The sequence below is a fragment of the Sminthopsis crassicaudata genome, chromosome 1 (assembly GCF_048593235.1).
Source record: "Sminthopsis crassicaudata isolate SCR6 chromosome 1, ASM4859323v1, whole genome shotgun sequence".
In the NCBI taxonomy this organism is placed as follows: domain Eukaryota; kingdom Metazoa; phylum Chordata; class Mammalia; order Dasyuromorphia; family Dasyuridae; genus Sminthopsis; species Sminthopsis crassicaudata.
Window position 1 is genome coordinate 336,065,475 of NC_133617.1, and position 15,926 is coordinate 336,081,400.

General features: G+C 31.4%; 1 protein-coding gene across 3 annotated transcripts in view; it reads left to right on the forward strand.

Moving 5' to 3' along the window:
* Window positions 1-15,926, forward strand: part of SEMA5A (semaphorin 5A) — a 623,550-nt gene that overhangs the window by 569,231 nt on the left and 38,393 nt on the right. For all 3 annotated transcript variants that reach the window (XM_074279132.1, XM_074279134.1, XM_074279133.1), the window contains one exon: window positions 7,292-7,517. In XM_074279132.1, the coding sequence (XP_074135233.1) occupies window positions 7,292-7,517 (226 nt within the window). The remainder of the gene's footprint in view (window positions 1-7,291; window positions 7,518-15,926) is intronic.

Genomic DNA, 15,926 nt, shown 5'->3' on the forward strand with positions numbered 1-15,926 from the left:
TGCCACAAACATTTTGGCACATACAGGTCCCTTTCCCTTCTTTTGTATCTCCTTGGGATATAAGCCCAGTAGTAGCACTGCTGGATCAAAGGGTATGCACAGTTTGATAACTTTTTGGGCATAATTCCAGATTGCTCTCCATAATGATTGGATTCTTTCACAACTCCACCAACAATGCATCAGTGTCCCAGTTTTTTCCACATACCCTCCAACATTCATCATTATTTGTTCCTGTCATCTTAGCCAATCTGACAGGTGTGTAGTGGTATCTCAGAGTTGTCTTAATTTGCATTTCTCTGATCAATAGTGATTTGAAACACTCTTTCATCTGAGTGGAAATAGTTTCTTTTGAAAATTGTCTGTTCATATCCTTTGACCATTTATCAATTGGAGAATGGCTTGATTTCTTATAAATTGGAGTCAATTCTCTGTATATTTTGGAGATGAGGCCTTTATCAGAATCTTTAACTGTAAAAATGTTTTCCCAATTTGTTACTTCCCTTCTAATCTTGTTTTGCATTAGTTTTGTTTGTACAAAAGCTTTTTAATTTGATGTAATCAAAATTTTCTATTTCAATAATGATCTCTAGTTCTCCTTTGGTCACAAATTCCTTCCTCCTCCACAAGTCTGAGAGGTAAATTATCCTATGTTCCTCTAATTTATTTATGATCTGGTTCTTTATGCCTTAATCATGGACCCATTTTGATCTGATCTTAGTATGTGGTGTTAAATGTGGGTCCATGACTAGTTTCTGCCATACTAATTTCCAGTTTTCCCAGCAGTTTTTGTCAAATAATGAATTCTTATCCCAAAAGTTGGGATCATTGGGTTTGTCAAACACTAGATTGCTATTTTTATTCACTATCTTGCCCTGTGAACCTAACCTATTCCACTGATCAACTAATCTATTTCTTAGCCAATATCAAATGGTTTTGGTGACTGATGCTTTATAATATAGTTCTAGATCAGATATAGCTAGGCCACCTTCATTTGACTTTTTTTTTTTTTTTCATTACTTCCCTTGAAATTCTCTACCATTTGTTCTTTCATATGAATTTTGTTGTTATTTTTTCTAGGTCATTAAAATAGTTTCTTGGGAGTCTGATTGGTATAGCACTATATAAATAGATTAGATAAGGGAATATTGTCATCTTGATTATATTTGCTCCACCTATCCAAGAGCAGTTAATGTCTTTCCAATTATTTAAATGTGACTTTATTTTTGTGGCAAGTGTTTTGTAATTTTGTTTATATAATTCCTGGCTTTCCTTTGATAGATATATTCCCAAATATTTTATACTATCATCTGTTATTTTGAATGAAATTTCTCTTTGTATCTTTTGCTGTTGGATTGTATTGGTAATGTATAAAAATGCTGAGGATTTTTGCGGATTTATTTTGTATCCTGCAACTTTGCTAAAGTTTTGAATTATTTCTAATAGCTTTTTAGCAGAGTCTTTGGGGCTCTCTAAGTATACCATCATGTCATCTGCAAAGAGTGATAGTTTGATTTCCTCATTACCTACTCTAATTCCTTGAATCTCTTTCTCGGCTCTTATTGCTGAGGCTAGCATTTCTTGTACAATATTGAATAGTAATGGTGATAGTGGACAACCTTGTTTCACTCCTGATCTTACTGGGAAAGGTTCCAGTTTATTGCCATTACATATGATGTTTACTGATGGTTTTAAATATATGCTCCTTATTATTTTAAGGAATAGTACATTTATTCCTATACTCTCAAGTGTTTTTAGTAGGAATAGATGTTAGATTTTATCAAATGTTTTTTCTGCATCTATTTAGATGATCATATGGTTTTTGTTAATTTAGTTATTGATATAGTCGATTATGCTAATACCTTTTCCTAATATTGAATCAGCCCTGCATTCCTGGTATAAATCCTACTTGGTCAGTGTCTTATCCTGGGGATGATTTTCTGTAGTCTTTTTGCTAATATTTTATTTAAGATTTTAGCATCAATATTCATTAGGGAGATTGGTCTATAATTTTCTTTCTCTGTTTTCCTCCTACCTGGTTTAGGTATCAGTACCATGTCTGTGTCATAAAAAGAATTTGGTGGGACTCCTTCAATCCCTATTTTTTCAAATAGTTTATATAGCATTGGAGTTAGTTGTTCTTTAAATGTTTGGTAGAATTCACATGTAAATCCATCTGGTCCTGGGGATTTTTTCTTAGGGAGTTGGTTAATAGCTTGTTCTATTTCTTTTCCTGAAATGGGACTATTTAGACTATTTACTTCTTTCTCTGTTAATCTGGGCAAGCTATATTTTTGAAGGTATTCTTCCATTTCATTTAAGTTATCAAATTTATTGGCATAAAGTTGAGCAAAGTAGCTCCTAACTATTGCTCTAATTTACTCTTCATTAGTGGTGAGTTTTCCTTTTCATTTTCAAGACTAACAATTTGCTTTTCCTCTTTCCTTTTTTTAATCAGATTTACTAAGGGTTTGTCTATTTTGTTGTTGTTGTTGTTGTTGTTGTTGTTTTTCATAGAACCAACTCTTAGTTTTATTAATTAATTCAATAGTTTTTTTTTTTTAACTTTCAGTTTTATTAATCTCACCTTTTATTTTTAGAATTTCAAGTTTCGTGTTTGTCTGGGGCTTTTTAATTTGTTCCTTTTCTAGCATTTTTAGTTGTAAACCCAATTCGTTGACCTTCCAAGCCTCTAGAGATATAAAACTTCCCCTTATTATTGCTTTGGCTGTATCCCACACATTTTGGTATGATGTCTCATTATTGTCATTTTCTTGGGTGAAGTTATTAATTATATCTATGATTTGCTGTTTTACCCAATAATTATTTAGTACAAGATTATTTAGTTTCCAAATATTTTTTTTGGTCTATTTTCCCCTGGCTTTTTATTAAATGTCATTTTGATTGCATTGTGGTCTGAAAAAGATGCAATTACTATTTCTGCCTTACTGCATTTGATTTTGAAGTTTTTATGTCCTAGTATATGATCAGTTTTTGTATAGGTTCCATGAATTGCTGAGAAGAAAGTGTACTCTTTTCTGACTCCATTTAGCTTTCACCAAAGATCTATCATATCAAACTTTTCTAGTATTCTATTTACCTCTTTGACTTCTTTCTTATTTATTCTGTGGTTTGATTTATCTAATTCTGAGAGTGCAAGGTTGAGATCTCCCACTATTATAGTTTTGCTGTCTATTTCTTCTTGCAGCTCTCTTAATTTCTCTTTTAAGAATTTAGATGCTGCACCACTTGGTGTGTATATGTTTAATATTGATACTGCTTCATTATCTATGCTACACTTTAGCAGGATATAATGCCCTTCCTTATCTCTTTTAATTAGATCAGTTTTTGTTTTTGCTTGATCTGAGATGAGGATGGCTACCCCTGCTTTTTTGGCTTTGCCTGAAGCATAGCAGATTCTGCTCCACCCTTTTACTTTTATTTTGAATATATCACCCTGTTTCAGGTGTGTTTCCTGTAAACAACATATAGTAGGATTCTGGCTTTTAATCCAGTCTGCTAACTGCTTCCTTTTATGAGGGAGTTTTCCCCATTCACATTTAGGGTTAAAATGACTAATTCTATATTGATTGCCATCCTGTTAACCCCTGCTTATGCTTTTCTCCTTTCCTTCCTTCTTATCCCCCTACCCAGTGTTAAATTTGTCAGTACCACTTGCTTTTCACAGCCCTCCCTTTTTTAGTATCCTTCCCCCACCTTAAAGTTCCTCTTCCTATTTTACCCTTTTTTCTCACAATTTCTGTATTGCCTTTCCCTTAGCTTACTCCTTCCCTCTCACTTTTCAATGAAGTGGAGGAAGTTTCACCATAAATCGAATATGTCTATTGATACACACTATGTTCATCCCCCTCCTTTCTTTCTCTCATTTCTCTCTTTGCCTCTTCATGAGATGTAGTACCACCACTTTACCCTGGAAATATACTTTTGAATGGAAGTTTTTTAAGTCATTAAGATGGCTAGGCTTAATCTACCATCTATCTTTCAGTGATTAATCATTCTGATGGTTATGTCATGATGAGTAGTGGTAAAACTATTTCTATGAATAAAGCTTAATATAAAAAGGAAAAGGAAATGAATTATGTGAGCAAATTAAAATGTCATAGTGACACATTCATATAGGATAGCACAGGGGAAAGTATTGAAATTCTAGTTATAGCATATCCCATGAGAATAAGAAGAAAGAAAAGTAATGATAATCAATATAGTGAAAATATAAGATATATACTCAAGATAAATAGTGTCAAAGAAGGTAAATTATCCAAAAGGAAAAAAAAAAAAGATCACAGGAATTAACTATATTGTTTAATATAACAATGGACATAGGTACAATAAGCACAAATTTGTTCTCTCATACTTGGAGTTTGAGCTCACTAAATTCAATAGACTATACTAATTGAGCATGCCTAAAGTAAAGAGATGTTATTGGAGACATTTAGACAGAATTTTCAAACACATCCATGAAATTTTTTTAATGAAAATTCAATTCATGTAAATGAGTATTATGGGCTTGACAGAGGTATTCTGGGAATCATCTAGAATATCTCTATTAATTTTTTAAAAATATTCAGAATCTATACAATCTTTGGCAAACCAAGAACTCATATGCATAATGTCCTAAGACTTATACTCTTGTAGCAGAAGCATATGATCAAAATATGCTTGCAGATTATTTTCAGGAAATATCTTTGGACATCTGTATTTTAGGAATATGCTGGGATGCTGGTATATAGACCATGACTGAAAAGAAAACAACATATGGCATTTTCAAACTGGCAGTACCCATTCTGTTGTTGCAGAACCTTGAGAATTTCAATCAACTCACGCTGATTTTTCACCACAGTTTTCCAAAAATAGCATGCATTCTATTAATGATATTATGATATAAAGACAAAAAGTAAATAAAGTAAGACAGAGATATATATTTAATATTTGGCTGCCTTTGACCTTTTATTTGAGTAGAAGATTGATGCCACATCAGCACAGAAAGAGATTAAAAGTTCAAGTCAGAAGTCCAGTAATGATCAAGTAGATAATTTGGTGATCATTGAAATAAAAATATTAAACTGTGTTAATAAAAGCTGTTAATAGCTTATGATATCACAAATTCAAATAACTATAAAGCAAAGATTGACAAACTATGATGAGAGGGCCAGATATGATCCCTGCCTTCTTGATTTGCCTTATCCTGCAATCTTAAAATGATTTTTATATTTTGGCTAAAGTTTTATTGTATTTAAAAAGTAAGACCAAAAAATTCTTACTTTGCTTGCTTGCTACTGAATCAAACTGTAGTTTTCAGACCCTAGCTTTAGGATATCATTTATTGCAACCTTTTTTGCGTCATGATCCCTTTTATATTCTAGTGAAGTTTATGGACTGCTCCTCAGAATATACTTTTAAAAATCATAAAAAAAATATAATTATGAAGGCAGTCAGTTATATTGATATGCAATTGCTATTTTTTTAAATGCACAAATGCTAGATTAAGAATGCTTAGTTTTTTGAAAAAACAAGATGTATCATACCTAAGTTATAAACATTTTTTTTTAGTCCTTCATAGACTGACAAAATATCTTACAAATAATTGAAACTCAATACATAGTTGTGAAATTGACACATTCATATTACTGCCCAATCTTTATCCTCAGCTTCATCAATTATTTCCTCTCTTGCCTCAGAGTCCCATCCATTATATATTTATCATAATTAAAGTATTCAGGTAAAGTGAAGTGAAGTAAATTCCAAGTGAAGTGTTCTTAGATCAACAGCTCCAGCCCTAAGGTCTCATTTTACATTATGTTGCCATTACAAATGGCCACATTTACCTTATTTTTCACACTTTCAGCATTATCCCATTATTTATCAGACATCTTCTCTTTTCTATCTCTGTAAGCTAGGTGTTCATTTTTGGAATGGGTATGAAGAAAAGAGGAGTGTACATGAGTACCTGCATACCATTTGCCTGTCACTGTATGAAAATACTTAAAATTAGTTTAGAGAAGTTACAGAGCCTCAAAATAGCATATTGTGACACATAGGATTTCTTCCTACTTTTTTGGACATATTTTTTAAATAAATTGGCAGCAAGGGAGCTCTAGTGTAGCCTAATATTTGAACGATCAGAATTTGGTGAAGCTGATCTTAAAACAAAAGACAAATCATTAAATTTTATCATAGTGAAAACAAAATTAAGTATAGAATGTTTTTCTTAAATCTGTTTTGTACTTCATAGCATTCTGAGTTTCACAATTACACTGCATGTAGAAATACTAACCAGACCATAACTGTTCTGAGATTTAAAAAAAAAAATTCATATATAGGTTATTATTTGTATCTTTTTTGAAATAATAATATATGTCTATATATATATTTTTTTTCGTTTCTTCTGGGATACTTTTTTGGGAGTAAAGCAAGTAATTCATCAGCTTTCAACGAGTAAAGAAAAGTCTATACTAGGAATTGAGAAGATCCTAGTAGCATAAAAGGCAAATAAAAATCAAATTGTAACTCACAAATTCTAGTTAGTGAAGGTAATTGTATCAACAGCTGAGGAGAAGGTTGTCTCATTTTGTAAAGGTTTTTATTTTTTATTAGTTTTCATGAAATTTGAGCATTCTATGGGGCTTTAGGTTCATAAATTCTAGGGAATGGGTAAATGTCTAATTTAATCTGCCAAATTATTAAGTCTTAAGCAGCATACTGGTCCTACCATTTTGTATCTATTTTTTATCTTTCCTCATTAGTTTATTTACATTTCAATATGGAAACAAATATTCAAATCAACAAAATTTCAAATCAGTATCAGTAAATGAACATTATTTTAAGACAACAATAGCAAGAATATACAATTTTGGTGGCATTTTTGTGCTTTTCTTGTTAATATAAAAATTGTTTCCCATCTTGCCACCAGTATTAGAATAGGATTAGAAGAACAAAAGAATTCTACTCATATATTGTTTATTTAAACAGATGTAAAAGTATCTATATTTATTTTTGAAGATTTTCAGGACATTTGTGACATCCTCTGTAGAAATGTGTAGGACTTTTTGTATTGTCAATAATTTTTCAAAAAATATGGTACTATTTAGGTTTGATTTTTTATAGTTTTAGAAATATACTTTAATCAGATATGACAAAAGTTCTAGGACATGGAGATTCAAAATCCACACCTGTAATTTTAGAAACTAAGAGGAAGAAAACAAACTTTTTATTATAATTATCTTTATTTTACCAGATAACAAATATGCAACTTTATTTACATTTTTCCCCCTAGGAATATCAACCTTGTAACACCAACTCATGTCCAGAGCTGAAAAAGACCACACCTTGGACACCTTGGACTCCTGTCAACATTTCTGACAACGGAGGCCACTATGAGCAAAGGTTCCGTTACACTTGCAAAGCTCGACTACCTGATCCCAATTTACTGGAGGTGGGGAGACAAAGGATTGAAATGCGTTACTGTTCTAGTGATGGTACCAGTGGCTGTTCCACAGATGGTAAGCTGAGATAAATGTACACATTGACAAACTGTGACTCCATATCTGTGATTACTGTGGAAGGTATTTTGGCTCTCCTGTCATTTATCCATACAAAATAGAGGCACATTATGTTAATAAGAAAAAAAAATTAAGCTAAAGATTATTTCTTTAGTTATTTCTTTTGCTATTTCTGGATTTCTATTTTTAGAAGAATGTTGACAAACTGAGATGCCTATGATGCTGAGGAGATTAGAAATTGCAGCATTTGAAGATTGGTCAGAAGAATCTGAGATTATTTCCCAAAAGAAGATTTACTAGGGAATGACAAATGTCTTCAAGCATGGAAAGGTTGTCCCAGAGAAGTGGGGTTAGATTTACTAGAGTCCAGACAGTGAAAGCAAATGTAGAGGATGGGTATTATTTGTAGAGTTTGATTGATATGTTCCATATAAAGAAAACTTTCCTCATAATCAGAGATATCCAAGAATTGAATGGGATTTCTCGAGAGCTATTGTAGTTACTTCTTCATCATTTTTCAAATCTAAGCTTGATAGAGAAAATCCTTGTTAAGATAAAAGTTGGGTAACATATTCTCTGAAATTTGCTGTCTCAGAGACTGTGACATGACTGAATTCACTTTCAAAATTAAGCAATTATCAATAATTGGTTATAGATCAGGGCTATTTTGAGTTACTTTTTGGCATTTGGACTAGATACTTCTTACTAATAGTATTAATTAGTGGAACCTAGTATAAAGTAAATACCTTCACCTCTAGGAGATTCTTATTATAAAGCAGACATAGAATTGACCATGGTAGTAGCATTTTTGGTATAGTTTTTTTTTAAATAAAATCCATAAATAAATATTAGAAATTCCATTTATATACATGATCTTTTGTTTATAAACCTTTGGAGCAACTAATGAAAGCATTGCTTATATTTGAATCAACGGTACTTAGTATTATGCCTAGTATCAAGTAAGTACTTAATGATCGTTTCCTTACTTTTCTTCATCATTTTATGAAAGTGTCATCCAAGATATAGAGAGAAGTGACTTTCACATGGTCATAGCTAGTTGTGTCAAAGCCTGTTTGTTTGTGTCAAAGTTGTGTCAAAGTCAAAAATTCACTAATTATAAATCTAAGTATAAGAATCTTTTCACTAGAGCTGGCTTTCTGGAGAACACACAATTGAGCAATTCTTTCCTCTCGCATATTGCCTCTAATCTCTTGCTAGGAAAACTTCAGTCCAAGCATGACGGACATTTTGTAAGATATTGGCTTTGATAATACCATTAACAGGAGACCTTTTTTCTTCACTGATTGAGCAACTGTGACAAAAGTAATGTAAATTCTTACTCAAATCTATGACTACAAATATTTTCTAAAGATTACAAAGCATGAAACTGAACCCATACTGGTCCAAAAGCAACTTTCTCCAAAAGATTATAGCCATAAAAATTAAATCTGCTTGAAAGGGGGTGGGGAGGACATTCTGGTCCATCCACTGAAACACAATACTACACTTATGCAAACCAGATTTGGAAGAAGAGCATCTCCTATATTTGTACCAATAATGTAGAAGCGTTCACAATGTTTGCTTTCCAATTCAAAATCTATTTATTTAATTTGTTTTCATTGCCTTCCATGATATAATGGTAAAAAGCAATGAACTAAATATTGGGACACTTGTATTTTAGCCTGAATTTCAGTATTAACAAGTTTTTTAACTTAAAGCAAATAATTTACAGTTTCATAATTTGAATGAGAGTTTGATCTAAAGGAATAGGGGAAAATTAATGTTATAGTTTTCCCAAATAACAATTATCTGTACATTAATTTCTTAGTGTTTTTTAGCCTATAAGAAGCACAAAATGTCCAACGTTTTCTTTAGAAATGTAACTGTTGTGGATTTTAATGCTAATGGTGCCAACATCTTGAAAGCACATGAGTTTTGGATGTGTTTGGCCACTGCTAATTTTAACTCACTCTTGAAGTGAAGAACTTCTATTTCCTAGGGATAAAATGTAATTTAGTTTTTATGCTTCTTTAGTTCTGGTGTCTTGGAAGGAAAACTTACTTAAATGAATGTGTTTGAATAGATATGTTGTTAGTAATCCTTTAAATAGGAATATGTGCATGTTTACTGTATAGTAGGTATTTTGCTGGACTCTGCTGTCAAAGAGAGCTTATATTCTTATCTGAGAGACAACTTACATAAAAATTGGCATATCAAAAAGAGAAAACAAAAGTATTTCACTATAATTGATTTAAACAAGGAGAAAGAATTATTTTATCAATCATACTTTTAAATGAATGTCCCTGAGTTTCACCACAAACGACAATAATCCTTGAGAAAGGACATGTGTAATATCTTTCCATTGGTATAATGACAAATTTCTTTATCAAAAATCTAAAACTAGTTGTTAATATCAAATCAAGTTATGTATGTAAAATTTCAGCCTTAACTTCCTCCAATTTTCACTTTATCAGTAACTGTCTAGCCCTCATATTATTCAATTATTCATCTGCCCCTCTAGGAATCATAAGCACTGTATCTTTGCTGTTTATTTGCTTACAGGCAATGGCAAGAGCATTTTAAAAGTGGGAAAAATCACCACAAGCAAGGTATCTCAAACTTAAAGGCTGAGGATTTGAAAGAAATTTTACTGGGCAAGACATTTCCTTAGAGGAATAAAAATTTTTATTAAAAAATAATCAAACTCCACAAGACAAAGCACCTTCCAACACTTGGTATTACTGGATTGACATCACATAACCCTGCTAAGTGTGAGAAGATTTGCTAAATATTTACCAGGCATCCAAATGCCAGAGAATTCTCCCTGAATCAATGCCTTGAGTTCCTGTAAGTTGTCAGACTGTTGGTGCTTAGGAGCCTTTTCCATTTCAATGAGCCACAAAAACCACCATATCCAATTTTCTTTAAATTTTCCTGGATCTCAGGGAGGAATACTAAGTAATATTTGCAAAAATAATGCCTGTGTCCCACCACCGCACTGCCCCTTATTACTTATTGCATAATTCTTACTTCCTTCATTTTTTATCTTGGCTTAGTCTTTCAAAGATCTGGTAAAATAATTTCTCAGTTCCAAGGAAGCTTTTGATTAGATTTTGTTTATTACAACTACTTAAAAATTACTTAGTATTTTATTTTTCCCAATTACATATAAGAATATTTTTAACATTTGTTTTTAAAACTTGAGTTTCAAATTTTCTCCCTCCCTCTCCACCTCTTCATTGAGAAGGCAAACAATTTGATACAGATTATACATGTATAATCATGCAAAATATATTTCCATATTATTCATGTAATTGTAACTACTTTTAAGGAGCAAATGAAAAACATCAAGCCATCTTGTTAGATCTTTCTTCATTGCATTTTTATTAAATCTTCTGGGCATGGGGGAAAAAAAAGAATTTATAAACAAAGATAGTTTCCTTCTAAAATTCATTCTAGCAACATTTTATAAATGACTGACATATTGTCATATGCCATATGTGTACACACTTATACACTCATATACATATATATTTATACTCATTCATATACCTACATATATATATATACACACACACACACATTTACTCATGTAAACATGCATATAAAACAATATTGCCATGACTGACATATAATGTAGGTTTTTTTCAATTGAATCTTTAAATTTGACTTTGTTATAGATCAATGATTACTAGTTCTATTCTTTTTCTAATCTGATCCTTGTTTTAATGTTTATGTATATTACTTATTTCATATTCCTGCTACCTCTTCTACTTTAATTCTGCTCTGTAACTTGTTTTGCTATTACTTAACTTTCCTCTTCCGATCCCTCTCTTCTCCTCTCCCCCCCACCCTTTCCTTCTCTCTTTATCCCATTCCAGTTAATTTATATACCTTATCCAACTATTAATCTAAACAGCCTTCTGCATGGTACCTTATCCTATACCACCCTTCCTCCTCCTTTATCCTGTTCTCATTAATTTGCATACTTTTTCTTCATACCATAAATCTGCATACCATTCTTACCATTCTATACTCTGTCTTATCTGATTCCTTCCCCCTTTATTCTTTTATAAATTTTGGAGGATGTTATACTCTTAATGGTGTCTGTGTGTGTGTGTGTATGTAGTGTTCCCTATTTAACCCATACTCTATGAGAGTCAATTTTCAGAACTACCCTTTCCCTTCCTCTAATGCCTCTTTTTAGATTCTTCCTCTGCTCCTCATTTGTATAACATAATTGCTATTTACACTTTTTATAGATAATTATGCTTCTAAGAATCATATATACATATAATATGGATATACATATATAGATAGATAGATATAGATATGGATATATTATTTGTTCATGTTGAGTTCTTTGAAATTAATCTTTAATATTGATTTTTATGTATAGTGTGCTTTCTAGAGCCCCCAGGCTGAGGTACTAAAATATATCGTCCAGACTAGCTCTCTGGAGGACCTCAGGACCAGTCCGAGTCCTTGATCTTAGTGGAGGAGTAAAGAAGGCAGGAGACCCACAAAGATGGTCAAAGATAGAGTCTGTTTATTTCAAGTCTTCTCAGCTCCTAAATACTTTAATACTAAATACTTTTAATACTAAATACTTTATTATGATTAATATGACTGCAGCACACTGAGCATGTACCAACTGTAGAACCATTACCTCACCACATCATACTGTGCAAGTGCTAACTATAAGCACTCTGCTATTTTTATGTAAACTCTTCTTACTGTAAGTATCCCTTGCTTCAAATAAAACACAGATAATCACATACTCCATGACTTCTCAGGAAGGCCAAGAGCCCTTAGGGGAGATGGGGAGCCAAACCAGACATTGTCAGCAGGTTCCCTCTGGGCTGAAGGGTCTTATACCTTACCCAGAATTCCTTCACTATCTGCAGCCCTCTACACTTATGTGTTAAATTTTCTATTAAGTTTGGGCTTGGTTGAGACAAAGTCTTGAAAATCTTACAGTTCATTGACTGTCCATTTTTTTTTTTTCATTCATCATTATGGATATTTTTTTCCTGGATATGATATTTTTGGCCACTGACCTAGTTCTTTTGATTATAGATATGTTATTTAGGACCTCTGGTCTTTTTTTGTGATTGCTGATAAATCCTGTACAAGTCCAATTATAGCTCCAGCATATTTGAATTGTTTTTTGCTATCATTAAAAAAAAAAAAAAAAAATTGTCTATACTTTTCGTTTTCTGTTTTTACTTTTCTTGTTTTTGTATTTGTCCCATAGAAAAAATTTGTTAGGATATCTTTCATAATTGTTTCTAAATATTATTGGTATTAATTATTCTTAAAGTAATTGAAATAGTTGGTAGATATCACTGTTAATCCATTTGTTACAGGAATTTTTTTCCCCCTTAGGAAATTCATTTATAACTTCATTTTCTTTTTCTGAGATAAAGTAATTTAACTAATCTATTTCCTCTTTTGTTAATGTATTCAATTTACATTAAAAAAATTATCTGAAAAAAAAGTAAAATATTTATCTGGAGCAACTACATGGAGAGTGTGGTGGGCTTAGATTCAGGAAGACTTAAAGTCAAATTTAAATTCAGATAATTTAATATCTGCATGGCTCTAGGGGCAAGTTACTTAACTCTGTTTATTTCAGTTTCCTTATTTGTAAAATGGTGTAGGGAAGGAAATGACAAAGCACGTTAGTATTTTTGTAAAAAAAAAAAACTCTAAACAAAGTCAAACAGGGATAGATATCACTTAAATGACTGAATAACAATAAAACATTCATCCATTCAAAATGGATATTTTTATTGGCTTAATAATTTCTATAATTTCAACTTCATTGGTGGTATATTCACACTTTTCTTTTTTGATACCACTAATATGGTTTTCTTCTTTTTTTTTTTTAATAAAATAACTCAATGACTTTTCTATTTTTTTCATAAAACCAGCTAGTATTATTATTTATTATTTCTTAATTATTACTTTATTTGTAGTATTATAAATTTATAAATTTATTGTTATTAAATTTATTGGTTGCTTTAAGTTATTAGTTCTTTTACTCTAAATTTTATTAATTTCTTCTTTTTCTTTGAGAATTTGTATTTTGGTTTTTAATTGGGGATTTTTAATGTGTTCTTTATTTTTTAATTGCATACCAAATTTATTAATCTAGTATTTATTTTTCTTTTCATTTATGAAAGAATCAAGAAATATAAATTATCCCTAAGTACATCTTTGGTTTCATTCCACACATTTTAGTATGTCATCTTATGGTTGTCATTCTCTTTAATTTAATTATTGATCATTTCTATGATTTGTCCTTTGAACCACTCATTTAATAGGATTAGATTACTTGATTTCTAATTAATTTTAATCTGTGATTCTATAGCATTTTATTGAAAAAATTTTCTGGCATTAATATCTAAAAATGGTGCACTTAATATTTCTGGTTTTCTGCATTTGTTTGTGATGCTTTTCTGCCCTGAATATATGATGAATTGATGAATTTTTGCAAAAGTGCTATGTATAACTGGGAATAAGATACATTCTTAACTATTCCCATTAATTTTTCTACAAAGAACTATCATATCTAACTTTTTCAAAATTCTATTCATTTCCTTAATTTCTTTCTTATTTAATTTATTGTTAGATTTATGTAGTTCTGAGAAAGGAAAATTGAAGTCCCCTACTAATATAATTTTATTTAATATTTCCTCCTATAATTCATTAATTTTTTTTCTTTAAGAATTTGAATGCTATTCATTTGTCATATATATAATTTTCTTTTTACAGGTTTTTTTTTTTTACATCTTCAAATTTATTTTCCTAATTTTCCTTCCATTACTTCTCTCCATCCCTATTCCCCAAGGAATTCTTATTGGTCTTGTGTCCAAATTTTTTTTTTTTCTTTTAGTTGTTTTCACATCTTTGGAGTTTGTATTTTAATCTTCCCTGTTACCATAGTAACTTCTTATGATCAGATTCTGTTTCTGTTGTTTACTTATTTTTCTAATTGTTTTTTTTTTTTTTTTTTTTTTTTTTTTACTTTGAACTTTATATTAAAGTAGGAAGGTTCTGTTCCTAGCTTAGACTTCTTTGCCTTGCTGTTTGCTGAGATTCTTCTGTGGGCATATGTTTCCAGGACTTTCAATGTTATATGATCCATGGCAAAATGTGGTCACTATTTTCTAGTCTGAACTCTTGTTTTCCCAAGAAGGACCTCTATTATTCTTCGGTCACAAATGTAGCATTCCTCTCTGCCCTACAATTTCAGCCAGAGACCCTGCTTCCCTACAACTGCAACAGCCCCCCTAGAACCACAATCCCATATTGTATTTGGGTAATGAAATTGCCACATATAGTTTGGTCCTGTGCCCATTACCAGGTCAGGATCCTTTGTAATCTCTGAGAAGTTGATCAAACTCCTCATTAGCTTTGGGCTGAGAGCTTGTCTAGTACTATTGTCACATTTACCTATATCTGGTTTTACCATCTCCTATGCTCTGGCCATTTCCTAACTAGATGTAATAAATATCTCTTCCATCACCTCTAAAGTTGTCTTGGACTGGGAAAATGTCTCCCCTTAACTTTTTGTTGGCTTTGCTGTTTTGGAATTCAATTTGCCACATTATTTTACAGTTGTTGGAGAGGAATATTGGATAGTTCATTTGGTTTGCTGCGTCGACCCAGTTCAGCTCTGACCCCACCTCCAAGATGGCCATAAATTGTTGAAAACTTTCAGCCAGAGTAATTCAAGAAGTCATGATCGATCTTGCTAGATAGCTACATCAGTGAAATCATGGATCTTTGACAGTGACAAAGCTGAAAACTTGAGACATCAAACTACTTCAAACTAGAGTAGATTAAATCAATACTAAGTGATTATTTTTAAATTGTGCTAGAAATGAATTCATTTTTAGTGATTTTATTTAAAAACAAAATCATGCCTGCTAAAATTATGACAACCTTAATCATCTAAGGGAACAATAATAATGAGTTGGGTTTTTTTTAACTAAAAACAATATTTTTGGTTTGCAAGAAAGATGAAAGTAATTTTCAAGCTAAAAGGAAATCTTCCTGTTCAAAAAATGAAAATAAAAATTGTTAAGAATGTTTTTTTCTTCAAGTTAGCATCTTCTTATGTGGATGGTATTCTCACTGATGGGAACAATCCGGGTGATTTCTTGGTACCAAGGAGGATCAAGGGGGGAAAATGAAATTCCTTGTGCTTATTTTTTTTTTCAAGGAGTACAGTCTATGTGACATAGAGGTATGATTATTTGATGATTTTTTTTTTAGAATGGAATGAAAAACAATATCTTATAAATCAGTGTGACTATACATTTCTCTATACTTCTCTCTCAATTTGAGCACAATCTAAATAAAACCTCAATTCTTGCTACCTCAAATTAAAAGGGGAAA